The 13,351-nt window shown below is 39.8% G+C and overlaps 2 protein-coding genes across 7 annotated transcripts in view; one reads left to right on the top strand and one right to left on the bottom strand.

Moving 5' to 3' along the window:
- wdr24 (WD repeat domain 24) overlaps positions 1–5,321 on the bottom strand; it is a 34,709-nt gene extending 29,388 nt beyond the window's left edge. For all 6 annotated transcript variants that reach the window (XM_088324173.1, XM_088324172.1, XM_088324168.1 and 3 more), the window contains exons 1-2: positions 5,006–5,321; positions 2,500–2,585 (exon numbers count right to left, since the gene is read on the bottom strand). The gene's annotated coding sequence lies outside the window, so the exon portion shown is untranslated. The remainder of the gene's footprint in view (positions 1–2,499; positions 2,586–5,005) is intronic.
- Positions 5,291–12,852, top strand: LOC148347696 (uncharacterized). Its single transcript, XM_088324181.1, has 6 exons — positions 5,291–5,345; positions 5,426–5,547; positions 7,411–7,507; positions 9,661–9,820; positions 10,016–10,168; positions 12,604–12,852. Exons 2-6 carry the CDS (start codon positions 5,429–5,431, stop codon positions 12,777–12,779), a joined length of 705 nt encoding a protein of 234 aa, XP_088180307.1. The 5' UTR covers positions 5,291–5,345; positions 5,426–5,428; the 3' UTR covers positions 12,780–12,852.
- Positions 12,853–13,351: the final 499 nt, after the last annotated feature.

Genomic DNA, 13,351 nt, shown 5'->3' with positions numbered 1-13,351 from the left:
AGCACTCCCTCCCGTCTCTCGCCAAAGGTAAGCACATCAGGCTCCCTGTTCTCAGAATGTTGTGACGTTTTTACAAAATAATTTGTGTAGCATTTTCAGATTTCTACTTTTGATAGGAGATATATTAGGGAGAGCAAAATCTTTTGGGATATTTAAGTTTTTTTTAATATATACATTGACATAGGAGCAAAGGAATTTGAATGTTATTTTAATGTTAAGTAATTTAAGTTAAGTTCTAAGTTGTATAATTTGACAAGATATTTTTATTTAGAGCAAAATAATAAATATTGTATAAGTGATTTAAAGTTTAAATTTAATATTCTCGTCTGTTTTTATTCATATTTATGTTCCAAAAACATTCAGTTTAAGTGTGTTCAATAAATGTTTATCCTGGTTGGCCCGCGACCTTAAGTGTGTTTTGAATTTTGGCCCCTTGTGCATTGAGTTTGACATCCCTGCTTTAAAGGGACACTGTGTAATATTTGAGCACTGAATGTAATAATAATAATAATAATAATAATAATAATTTCCTTGTATTGTCATTCTGTGTAACACAGAACGAAATGTCGATTGCACCTGACCCGTTGTAGCGAGCCGATGCAGCCGCAGCCAACAGAGGGCGCCGCCGACCACTTTTTAAGTCTTAGGAATGACTCGGCCGGGGCGCGAACCACCGACCTCCCAGTCTCAAAGCGGGCGCCTTACCATCTAGGCTACTGAGCTGGTCACTATTTTGTAGCGCTAACAACCACAAGGAACGATAAATAATAAGAGTACTGACAATGACCAAACCGAATTTTTCTTCTCATTTTTTTGCCGAGCCTTTCACAAGGTTTTTGGGTATACTCGTAGCAGCAAGATGGGTAAGGCTCATGTTATGTACCTAATTTCTTGACCTAGGAGTATTTTAAAAAGGCATGTTTTATATGATAAGCAAAAACATGAACTATTACTCAAGTCGAAAGTTATTTTTAAATGAAGTTGTCCGCTAGACAGCACAAAATGTCCCTTTAATATGTATTTAATTATCTTTAATTAGAAAAAATGTCATCAAATATTTGGTTTATAGTGTTTCTAATACTTCTACTCTCAAAAAATATTATTGTAGTATTACATTTTACAATAAATATATATGATAATATAAATAAACATAAGAAAGCATTTATTTTGAAATGCACCTTCAATGATTATTTATTAGTAAAAAAATGTATGATATATTTTCTCATCTCTCATCTCATACAAACACGTTTTTTGGGATGTCGAAAAAATCCGGACATTACTGTAAGTGAGATTTTGTATTGTGTGCACCGTTTTCCTAGTATAGGACATTACTGTAGCACTTCTTTCCGCCACTACCGGCTGGTGGCGCTATGAGAGGTCACCCAGCATCCACTCCGAAGAAATCTGCTTCCTAATCCTAGTTCATCTGTAAACATTCTATACTGTATCTTTGACATTTTTATTGATTAATCTCGTCCATCCATTCAATATGGTTGGTGTAAAGTGTAGAGAAGAGGCGAGCAGTTTCTTTTGAAATGAAAGTGGAATAAGATTGATGCGGTTGAGAAACTGGTTGGATCGCTTATCTTTTTGACCACTCTACCACGGAGGAGGAAGTCGCCTAACTGTTGAAGCTCATCTTCCAAAAGTAAGTTAAACTCAACTTTATTCATCTTTGTAGAGCATATCATTTTATGAAATGTTTATTTTTAGTCCAAAACAATACAGGTTACTTATACAAGCCTTAAACATACTTGTATAAACCTTAAACATACAAAATATAGCACTGAAGGAACTTACGAACAAATTCGACTTACGAATGATCGTCCGGAACTTCATTCGCAAGTAGACCAGCGTCCGTAATATTTCTCATCTTATTCTTTCCTTCTTTTAAATTTTTTTACTATGTATTTATCTTGAGTGCCACATCTTCGGATTCAGATTTACTTTATCGTCATTCGTGTACACGTGTATACAGAACGAAATGTCGATACATCTGACCCGCAGTTTCCTTGAGCATCAGCCGGGATAGATAAGATTAACCATGTCTTCGTCAGAATTTTAGCGCAGCAGTTCGTCATCTCGCGGTTCGATGTTACTTCCAGTTGTTAAATGGTCCAGTTTATCTTGTCTGATAGTAAACGCTGTCCTCAAAGTTTTTATCAACAACAATAAAGACAATTCTAATCCTAAAAAAATGAGACATTACCAAAGTATTTGCAATAATGTCAACTAACTGATTTGAATGGATTCATCGAGGTGTCAGTAATTTTAGAAGAGCTCTACTTTGCCAAAATGTATTCATTCCTGTGGTTGTTGATTCCTGTTCATTCATATGAGGTTTAGTAATTAATCAGCACATTCCCGAAGGATGGATAGATATTTTTTTTTAATTAAAATAATTGATTCAGTGTAAAAGCAAAAACTGAATTTGTCATTTTGTGAAAACATTTGTATGACAGTCAAACTGTAAAGGAAGGAAATGAACATGTGCATTACCAAGTTGTTGAAGCAAGGCTGACGTCTTCAACTTTGGCTCCAAATTCACTTCATGCTCTCCCGCCAAAGGCCATTTGCTGGTGGCGCTATCACACCAACAAAGCAAAACATTTGAAATTAACAATATACAATTGTCATTGTCTTTTGTTATCTGCAGCAGACAAAACACACCAAATGTGATCAAGGGGCAGGTTCTGGAGGGCTTTGTGTGTGTAAAAAAGTGCTATATAAATGCAGACAATTTACCATGAGGGACTTAATGGCCCTTAGTTGTCATATATAATCAAATACAGATTCGTTTTGCAGCGGGTACTTTCTCATGCAGAACATTGACATTTTTATGGTTTAATATCACGTACTTCCATTCAATGTGGTTGGTGTAAAGAGTAAAGAAGAGGCAAGCCGTTTTATGTGAATTCAAAGAGGAATAAGGAAGCTCGATGCGGTTGAAAAAAATGGTTGGATCGCTTTTTTTCTGCCACTTTTTACCACGGAAGAGGAAGTCGCCTAACTCTTGAAGCTCATCTTCCAAAAGTAAGTCAAACTCAACTTTGTTTATCTTTATAGAGCATATTATTTTAAGAAATGTTTATTTTTTAGTACAAAACAATACAATGTACTTATACAAGTCTTAAACATACTTATATGAAATTAAATGATCTGCATTTATATAGCGCTTTTCAAGTCAAGACTTCCCAAAGCGCTTTACATTGTGCTTCACATTTCCCAATAGCGGCCGTGCAGCCATGTAAGGCGCTAACCTGCTTATTGGGGGTATTAGCGGTTCAGTGTCTTACCCAAGGACACTTCGACATGTAACTTGGAGGAGCCGGGATTCGAACTGCGATCTCTTGATCCCAAGACGAGCGCTCTACCTCCTGAGCCACTGCCGCCCATTTATAAACCTTAAACATACATTCCATACAAAATATAGCAATGAAGTAAGTAGTCCGGAACCCATCTCGTTCGTAAGTAGGGCACAGCTGTAATTGTGTTTTGATTAGGTTAAATTTAAATTCAAAATACAGGTTTATGTTAATAATTACCATGAACCTTTCCTCGAATAAAGTTTTCGAAATTGTGTCCAAACCTGTAAAGTACACGGATACAATTGTGTAAACAGTGGTACCTCTACTTAAGAATGTCTCTTCTTACAAAAGTTTCAGGATACGAAGTACCTTAACAGGAAAATATTTGCCTCTAGTTACAAAGGAGTTTCAGGACAAAGTCAAACATACAGTACAGTACGCTCTGCTATTTGCTGTCCCAGAGTTCTACATGGCAACCCGATGCGTTAGCGTGAATCCCGGCATGCTCTTCGTGTCCCCTTCCCGCTTTGAAAACAGACTACTGTATGGTACTGCTACAAAGAGCTAGCATTCACAATGGACACTCCGAAGGACCCGGAGAAAATAAACAAGGACAAAAGATGAAGATGAGACTATTTCTGACCATAGAGTTAAAAGGAAGATATAATAGAAAGGTATAAAAAATAAGCTTTGGACGAACGCGCTAAAAAAAATTATGGCTGTAATACATCTATTATCGCCATGATAATGTGTGGATCACAAGCTGATTCAGGACCACAACGAGGAGCTTTCGATGAAGGAGCTGCAGGAATTGGAGATGATGCAACGCACCGCCGTGCAGGAAGAGTTCAGACACGACAAGGAGGAGAATGCAGCCATCTTTTTAAAAGACCTTTTGGCAAAATCCCACGAAGACTCGAAATTTGTAAAAAGAAATTACCCGGTAAAAGATTTTGACTAGTCTGCCTTGCGCATTTCCGATGGATTGTCAAACGTCTGCAAATGCAGATGTCTTTGAATCAGTTTTTTCCAGAAATGCGAAGCACCAGCGATTAAGGGTACATTAATATATAAGTATTATTTTCTTTATTCTTTGTTTATTTACATTACTTGCCTCTTGTTTTATGTTTATTTAGAGATATCTAAATGTAACATGTATTTGTTTCATGTTCTCAAGCACTTTTATATATTATTAATTTCTTAAAAAATAAATACTTTGGCGGGGCTTGGAACAGATTAGTGTGTTTACATTGAAAAGGTGCCTCTACTTACAAGTGTTTCAGGTTACAAAGCTACTCCCAAACCAATTAAATTTGTAGGTAGAGGTACCACTGTACATCTTCTTTCGTTGTCACTTGTAATCCAACATGGCGGGCACTTAAAAGGTCACGTGACCCTCGGAAGACCATATACTCTTTATAAATAATGACAATTTATGATGCCATGACTTATTAGTACTAAATGACTAATAGTATGGGTCAACATCGTGAGTACCGATACCCTAAAAAAGGCTTGTTTTGAAACTCGCCCACCCATTGTTGTTGTGTTTAATTGGCGTTAATTTGAAAGGTTAAAAGTTTGACAACTCCTTTAGAGGTCCAGTTTTGCTATATGTGACTATTTGAGGTCGCCCAAAAAAAGAGGACACGGTTCTATCTGTTCTAAAATATAATAACTAAAAGTGTTCCCCCTCTTACCTTCATGTTTGAGCGTTGAGGTCCAGTATCTGGGAATAACTCAACTCTCTGCATTTCCCTAAAGATGGCAGCACTGGATGCTAATGCTAAATGGCTAACTCGAACAAAATCACGTAACACTTACTCAGCCAAACTGGTACTGTAGAAAATGACAGTAGTGTGAATTTATTGAATTATTTAAGGCGTAAAGACGGAAGAATAACACATTAAATTTAAAGAAAACCACGCTCACGGGTTGTGTTTGTTTGCGTTGCCGTAAATAGCAGATAAACGATAATCTCGCGAGAGTTCGAACAAGGTCACGCGGAAACGTCACCGGAGCATCTCCAGCAAAATTGAAGTGAGTGTGTTCTTAAGTGTAAACAAACTTCATTAACAAAGTTGTGTAACAGTGTGATATATATGTATTATTATTATTAGGCGATGCTTTTTGAGTGCGAGAATCCAGCCACATGGAGGAGCGTGGAAGACAAATACTGGGACGTGGTGGAGACCAAGAGCAAGATGAAGAAACCTGGAAAGCTTCTTCATCTTGACAAGTGGTAATTGCATTTTTATTCTCTCTATATATTAACAGTGACCTGCAGTGAGGTTCCTGTCTGGTTTGCAAATATTCCTCATTTAATTTGCAGATCTGGAAATATACTAACCGTTTGCATGGGAATTTTTGTCTTATTGTCGGACCTTAATGCTCCTTTCAATAAAAGCAACAGATAGGTAACTGTCTAAGAAAATACTGGCTGGCTTGACTTGCTGTTAGTTTGCTATTACTATCACTAATTCAGAGGTGTTGGAATTAATTATCAAAATGTACCGTTTACTAAATTGTTCGAATTAGTTATCTGACTCCATTAACCAAACACAACTTACATTCACCCAACATCTTATGCGCTCTCGTTTCTTGAGGGAAAGATGAACAGGAAAGCCGACATTTCACACTGGGGAAGATTTAATTTTCTTTACAATATAACTAAGTGTACTCCATCGAAAACGGCCGAATTAGTGATGTTGGGGTCTGTGGAAAGCCTTTTTCTCAAGTCCTTTAGCTTTCTCCTATTGGCCATCTTCTCCCCGCATAATGGCGTGCCTACTCCTCCCATGGGTGTGCCAAGGAAGCCCTTTGGGCTTCACCATCTCGTAGAAGAGCGTCCCGATGTCTGGGGTACTCAAAACAACACAGAGCGTTTCTCAAAACAACGCCTGCTGTCCTCCGTCAGAGTCCTGTTTTCAACAGAACTAGACAAAATATTCTGCATTTGGAACAGCCTGACCTGTCATTGAACTAAAGCCTACTCAGTGAAAACCTTCATTGCATTATGAGTCAATCATATAAAATCCTTTATAGTCAAATGTATGAAATCCTTCAGTAGTAACGATTTACATCTACTTTGTTACATTTACATGAATGTTTTGGGACATTTTGTACTTTTAAATCACTGTACTTTTTACTTTTACTTTAGTAGATTTGTGAAGAAGAAGCTATGCACTCTTACTCCGCTACATTCTGCTACATTGAACCCGTTACTTAAATCGCTCCCATGTGAGTAGGAGTCTGTCTGTCTCTTCTTAGGCGCATTTATTAAATCAGCGACCTCGTTTCTTATATTTAGATTTGACCACTGACCCAAACAACAACTAGGTGGCACTTGTGAGCTGGGTTATTGGATGATGTCTTGATGACCCGATTTTAAGGTTGTTTCATAAAATCGAATAAAAATCAATTAATAAGACATTACTACAGTCAGTGTACTTGTGTCGTTTTATTTTTACTCAAATAATCATTTCTAGGACTCCTTTTTACTTCTCCTTCAGTCATTTCATTCTAAAGTTAAAGTACTTTTATATGAGTCAAATTTTTGGCTACTCTACCCACCTATGCACCGTTTATATTGTTTTTGAGTTTAGGTCGACGCCAAATAAAACTCCTTCGTCTCACTATCGCTTTATTAATGCGTGCCTCGCTCTTCATCTGCAGATCCTCAGCACAGTAATACTGTACTTACTTCTCCTTTTGAATAAAAGCATCACGATCTAGGTAATCCTCCATCATGAAAACAGTCCATGCAATGAGAAAAATATTACTAGATGGCTTGACTTGCTGTTAGTATGCTCATACGAACACTAATTCTATTGTTTGGAATAGGGATCCTTGGACTCACTATTGCCCTCTGCCATGAGGCAAGAGAATTGCGTGCTTCACTCTGCTCCATAATACGTTGCATTCAACGTTTTTTTTCATTAATAATGTTTACAATATAATGTGAAAATGAAATGATAAAGCAATTTAAGACTGAATAAAAATAACTATTTAATATGCTTTTTATTTGAACTTTCCATGATGACGGACGGGTAAGGCAAGTCACTGAATATGAAGGTAATTGATTCAAATTCTCATGTGCGCTCAGGTACCAAGAGGAGCTGCCTACTCTTATCTCAAATCGAGGCGATGATAAACACGTCACCCTGGCAGAGCTGGTCAAGCTGATGGAGTGGAAGCTCACTGTAATGGCTTCCCCTGCAACACAACACTTCAATCTGCAAGACATACAGTTGTGGTCAAAAGTTGACTTACGCTTCTCATGGCTTTCTTGAGTTTCCAGTTACAGTGGAACCTCGCTAGTTCGCGGTTCCACTTTTGCTGGTTCAGAGCTTTGCGGGTCTAAAAAATATACTTTACCTTCTCAATAAAAGCATTTATTGACTTGACGCCATTGAGCGCGAGCTTATGTCAACTGAGGACACGGTGTGGACACTCTTATTGTGAAGGGGAGGGGGAGGCCCTGACACAATGCTTAGTCATGGTGAGTTACTCTGTTAGAGTGATTGGAACAGATAGTTCCTTGAAAAAACATTCATAAGGTTTGGTTCTTTTATGACTTTATTGTGGGTTCACAGAAAAAGTGAACAAATCTACTAAACATACAGCAATCCGAATTAGCAATTAGCAAGTTTGGTGGCTTAGAAAGTTGTGTCAGTGAAATGAGCTCCATAGCATGGCCTCTTAACTTCTTGTGAGGGATTATGAGTGACTACGGCTGGTGACCTGTCTGAAGCCATTTAAATAGTGCTCATTGGATGCAAACGCCCACAAACGCTACAATGGGAAAGTCAAAGGAGCTCGGCATGGATCTGTAAAAGCGAATCATTGACTTGAACAAGTCAGGAAAATCACTTTTTAAGAAGTTGCTGTGTCCACAGTCAAGCGTGTTTTGCATCTCCATGGACTGAGAGGCTGCCGAGCAAGAAGGAAGCCCTTGCTCCAAAAGCGGCTCCTTAAGGCTCGACTGAAGTTTGCTGCTGATCACATAGACAAAGATAAGACCTTCTGGAGGAAGGTTCCACAGTCAGATGAAACAAAAATCAAGCTATTTGGCCACAATATGTTTAGAGGAGAAAGGGTGAGGCCTTTAACCCCAAGTACACCCTGCCTACCGCCAAGCACGGTGGTGGTAGTATTATGCTGTGGGGCTGTTTTGCTGCCAATAGAACTAGTGCTTTATAGAGAGTAAATGGGATAATGAAGTAGGAGGATTACCTTAAAATCCTTCAAGATAACCTAAAGTCATCAGCCTGAAGATTGAGTCTTGGGCGCAGTTGGGTGTTCCAACAGGACAATGACCCCAAACACACATCAGAAGTGGTAATGGAAGGGCTAAATCTGTCATGATGACTGATTAATTCGTTTGGCGCCAGCCCCTGCTGGCTTCCTGATTGGTTCCCCGTCCTACTTAAGCTCACTCCGTTCACTCGCCTGTTGTCAGTCCGTCAGCGAACCTCTGTTTCTACAAGGCAAGCATTTTGACTCTGACTCCCGTCCGTCCCGCTTTTTTTCCACCCGTCCGTTCCTGATTTCCCCGTTTGTCTCCGGCTACGACCTATTTTTTTGACCCCGACCACGTTTTGACCTCCCGTCCCTGCTTACGACTCATTTTTTTGACCCCGACCACGTTTTGCTCTCCTGTCCCGGCTTTCGACCTGTTTTTCCGTCTACGACACTACGTTCTCCCACTCCAGAAGATCCACTTCCGCATTCGGAACACGTTCCGATTCTGTGAGCGGCTTGCTTCCCGCGTCCAGCGAGCACCAGATCGCGGGCCCTGCCTTTCCTCTTCATCTCAATAAACTTGTGGTTAACGTTACGCATCTGGGTCCTAATTCCGTTCTGGTTGTGACAAAATCAGGCTAGAATTAAGGTTTTAGAATGGCCTTTCCAAAGTCCTGAACTAAACCCCATTGAGAACTTGTGGACAATGCTGAAGACACAAGTCCATGCAAGAAAGCCATCAAATTTAAATGAACTGCACCAATTCTGTCAAGAGGAGCGGTCAAAGATTCAACCAGAAGCTTGCCAGAAGCTTGTGGATGGTTACCAAAAACGACTGATTAAAGTGAAAATGGCCAAGGGACATGTTACCAAATAATAGAGCGGCTGTATGTATGTAGATTTGATCACTGTTAAACTATAATAAAGTCAAAATAGAACCAAAGACAAAGAACTCTGTTCCAATCACTCTATCAGAGAAAAATCAGAATTGTGGAAATAATTGGAAATTCGAGAGAACCATGACATGATGTTCTTCACAAGAGTAGGTCAACTATTGACTCCAACACATACATTCGCACAAAGTAGCTCAGGTGTCTTTGTTTGTGGACAGAGGGGGAAGTTCAGGCCTCGCCTGCAGCAGTTGGCGGCTTCCAACGGCGAAGATGCTGTGGCAAAATGCTCCCGAAAGGCTTTTCACCTCTTGCCCGACGTGGCCGCCGCCATCGAGGAGCTCAGCACGTTGAGAGGAGTCGGCCCGGCAACCGCGTCAGGTCAGCATCGTGTAAAAAAAAAAACAACTTTAAAAATTGTTAAAGAATTGTAAATGTTAAGCCATTACCAGGGAGAGGGGGAGTTATTCTTTTTGTGCTACAATACTAAATGTGATATATTTAGTATATTTGCTGTATTACTATTATTCCTACCATTATTGCAGCTACGGTTCTTATTTTCTATTTTTTTCTCAGCTCTGCTGGCGGCGGCGGCACCAGATCGGGCGGCATTTATGTCGGACGAAGCCCTGGAGAGCGTGCCGGGTCTCAAACCCGTCCAGTATACAGCCAAACACTACAATCTCTACCTGAGCAAAATGGTGGAGATGACCCAAAGACTGAACAGAGGTTTGCCATTTTACCTCTATTAGTACAGCATTCAAACAAAAAAAGCGATTTTAAAGCGTATCTTAAGCCTAAATTTCTGTTCGTACGGGTGCTTGAAATCCTTGAAAATGCTTGAGTTTTAATGTTGTGTTTTCAAAGATTGAAACATGCTTGAATTTGGGGTAGAGTGCTTTAAATGCTTGAAATTGTTGCCATGATTCTCAACAAGTCTGCCAAAAAAGGAAGCCAACACGGCTCTCTGGTGGCTAGCTTTGCCATTGCGTTTCCTCCTCCCTCATAATTAACTGCAGCTGGCATTAGTTTGTATGGCATAGATCTTTATCTTTCAGGGAAGCGTCATAGCCCCCTTACGGGTTGTGCCCAAGAATATTTAAAATCGCATATGTGAATCGCAAATATATTTGTAGATCTGCAAAATATATGATTGACACCACATTTCTTCTTCAAAGGTATTGAAAAAAATGAAAAATTGGGTTTGAAAGTGCTTGAATTGGACCATGGAAAAGGTGTACAAACGTTGTAATAACCTTTTTGTGACACCAGACCAGTTGTAGGAAAACTATGGTCTGCGGGCTAGATCGAGTGCACCAATAGATTTAGTCCAGCCTGTGATACAAGAAGCACAAGAGAAAAACGACCTGCAGTTTTAAATATGTCTACTGGATGTCGCCAAAAACAGACACTGCTCGCAAAGCAAAGCCACTGTCGCTGTATATGCTGGCTACCGTTAATCAACCAGAGAACATTTGAGGAAACAACCACTCTTGATGTTATTTGACTTAGAAAATACAATTAAATACAAAATCAAATAAATAACACCTTTGAAATCATTAAATCAATGATTTAACTCAGGCGTTGGGTAAACTCAATGCTAACGCTAACACGTGTGTTTATAAAAGTAGTGCTAATAAGAATACACTGTTTTTTCAACGTATTTGTTATCCATTGTCTCCCGTGATAACTGAAATTTTCATTTCGCTCATGTCCAATAATATAATAGTTGGCGACATTTTTGTGTACATCAATTTTGTTAATATTATATCGAAATATTTCATGCAATAAAAGAGTTCTGAAGTAGACCTATTGCATTGGGCTTTTCAATGCAAATGATTAAATATAGTGCTTAAAAGGTGAGGTATTACTTTGCTATTGCTATTATTTAAAGTTTTGATTTATAAATAAATATACTTGTATTTTTGGAGTGTGGTCCCTATATAAACAATCGACAATGAAACATAACTTGTGTGGGTAAATGCAAATGAGAACAAAAAGGATTGGCTCATGTTATCCGTTTTTTTTCATGTATTGCCGAGGAATAAGATTTAAAACTTTCGGCATTTACAAAAAAGAAATACAGACGCTGCCCTCCTTAAATAATATGCTCTATAAAGATAAATAAAGTGAAGTTTAACTTACTTTTGGAAGATGAGCTTCAAGAGTTGGGCGACTTCCTCCTTTGTGGTAAAGTGTCCGGAAAACAGCGATGCGACCATTTTCTCAACCGCATCGAGCTTTCTTATTCCGCTTTCATTTCAAAGGAAACAGCCCACCTCTTCTTTACACTTGACACCAACCATATTGAATGGATGCACGAGATATTAAACAATAAAAATGTCAAAGTTCTTAGCGCGCTGGAGATACAGTATAGAATGTTTACATACGAACTAAGAAGAGGAAGCCGCATTTTTTCGTCGGTGTCACGGTTGCCATGGTGCCCAATTGGCCCTGCCCATGTGGCGCCAACTTCTGTCACGGTTGCCATGGCGCTCAATTGGCCCCTCCCATGTGGCGCCAGCTGCAGCTTGTTGACAGATTGGCTCCCTGTCAGTATTCAAACTCTGTCCTCTCGGTCCCCTTTTGTCGGTCCGTCTGCGAATCTCTGTTTTTACACGGCAAGCCCTTTTTCGGCTGTCCTGTGTTTTTGCTCCCGTTTGATCTCGACCATGTCTGCTCTCCCGTCCCGAATAACGACCCGTTTTGATCTCGACCACGTCTGTTCTCCTGTCCCGAATAACGACCCATTTTCTGATATCGACCACATTTTTGCTCTTCTATCCCGGCTTCTTACCCGTTTTTTCCGTTCTCGACACCGCCATCGCTCGCCAGGGAAATACCACTTCCGCGTCTGAGCAACCTCCTCCCCGCGACCAGCGAACTACAGATCGTGTGTACTATCCTTTCCCTTCTTCCCAAATCAAACTGTGAGTAACGTTACGCGAGTGGATCCTGTTTCCGTTCTGGTCCTGACATTCGGGGTGGATGCCCAGCCCGGACCCCTATGAAAACGTTTTCAACCCAATGCGGCCCCCAAATCTAAAAGCTTGCCCACCCCTGCACTAGAGCAACAGCTTTGCCCTATTTTGAACTGTTCAAACATAAACATAAATCTGCTTCTTGTCACATTTTTCTCTCGCGATGACGTTTATCCCCATTAGTGGACCCTCAACCCGATTGGATGCCCCAGAGACTGGAGCGCTGTTTGTGGGCGCTCGCCGTCGCTAAGCAACAGCATCTTCCCGTTTTCGAGGATATCGACTTGAAAGGCGGCAGTGCGGCGGAAGAGCGCCCGAGTGATGATCGCAGAGCGGCTAAGAAACTTAAAACAAGATGACGGGAAGAAATGTGAATTATTTGGAATTTGAGCAATGGAAAAAAAACAATAAAGTTATTTTTTTTTACCCTAAGGCAGGTGTCTGCAGCATCCTTAAAAAACATGTTCTTTTTGTTGAATTATGTATTTAAATGCCTTAGCTCGTTTTCTGTATTATTTTTCTTATCCTGAAAAAAACGTGTTAAAATGTATTCAATTAATCAGACAAGGAACTAGCAAGGAACCAAGGGGACGGAATACAAATAAAGGTAGGAAGACAATAGAGACAGCTACAAAAAACAACATGGGTGCAGGATCGGGACAGTGTGACGATAACATTGTGGTTTAATATGTACACATATATGCCAAATTAGGTTTTTGTAACGTAACCCCTTCGACAAACAAGGCTTCACTGTGTACATTATAGGTGGGTAATGAACAGCCCCCAGTAGCAGGTAGTTGCCTTGCATGGCTGACTCCCTATTGGTGTTTGAGTGTGTGTGTGAATGGATAAGTGTGAAGCACATTGTAAAGCGCTTTGGGAGGTCTTCATTTGACTTGAAAAGCGCTATAGAAATGCAGATTTACATTAC

This window comes from Urocampus carinirostris, chromosome 19 (assembly GCF_059441175.1).
Source record: "Urocampus carinirostris isolate Australia breed hairy pipefish chromosome 19, RoL_Ucar_1.0, whole genome shotgun sequence".
Taxonomy (NCBI): domain Eukaryota; kingdom Metazoa; phylum Chordata; class Actinopteri; order Syngnathiformes; family Syngnathidae; genus Urocampus; species Urocampus carinirostris.
The sequence above is the reverse complement of the archived record's forward strand: the minus strand, read 5'-3'. Positions and strand labels throughout refer to the sequence as shown.

Excerpts from the sequence above, each read along its gene's own strand:
- LOC148347696 (XM_088324181.1), top strand. The coding sequence starts at position 5,429 with ATGCTTTTTGAGTGCGAGAATCCAGCCACATGGAGGAGCGTGGAAGAC. Across the intron at positions 7,508-9,660 it reads TGATGGAGTGGAAGCTCACT|AGGGGGAAGTTCAGGCCTCG; the intron begins GTAATGGCTTCC and ends GTTTGTGGACAG. Across the intron at positions 9,821-10,015 it reads CGGCCCGGCAACCGCGTCAG|CTCTGCTGGCGGCGGCGGCA; the intron begins GTCAGCATCGTG and ends TTTTTTTCTCAG.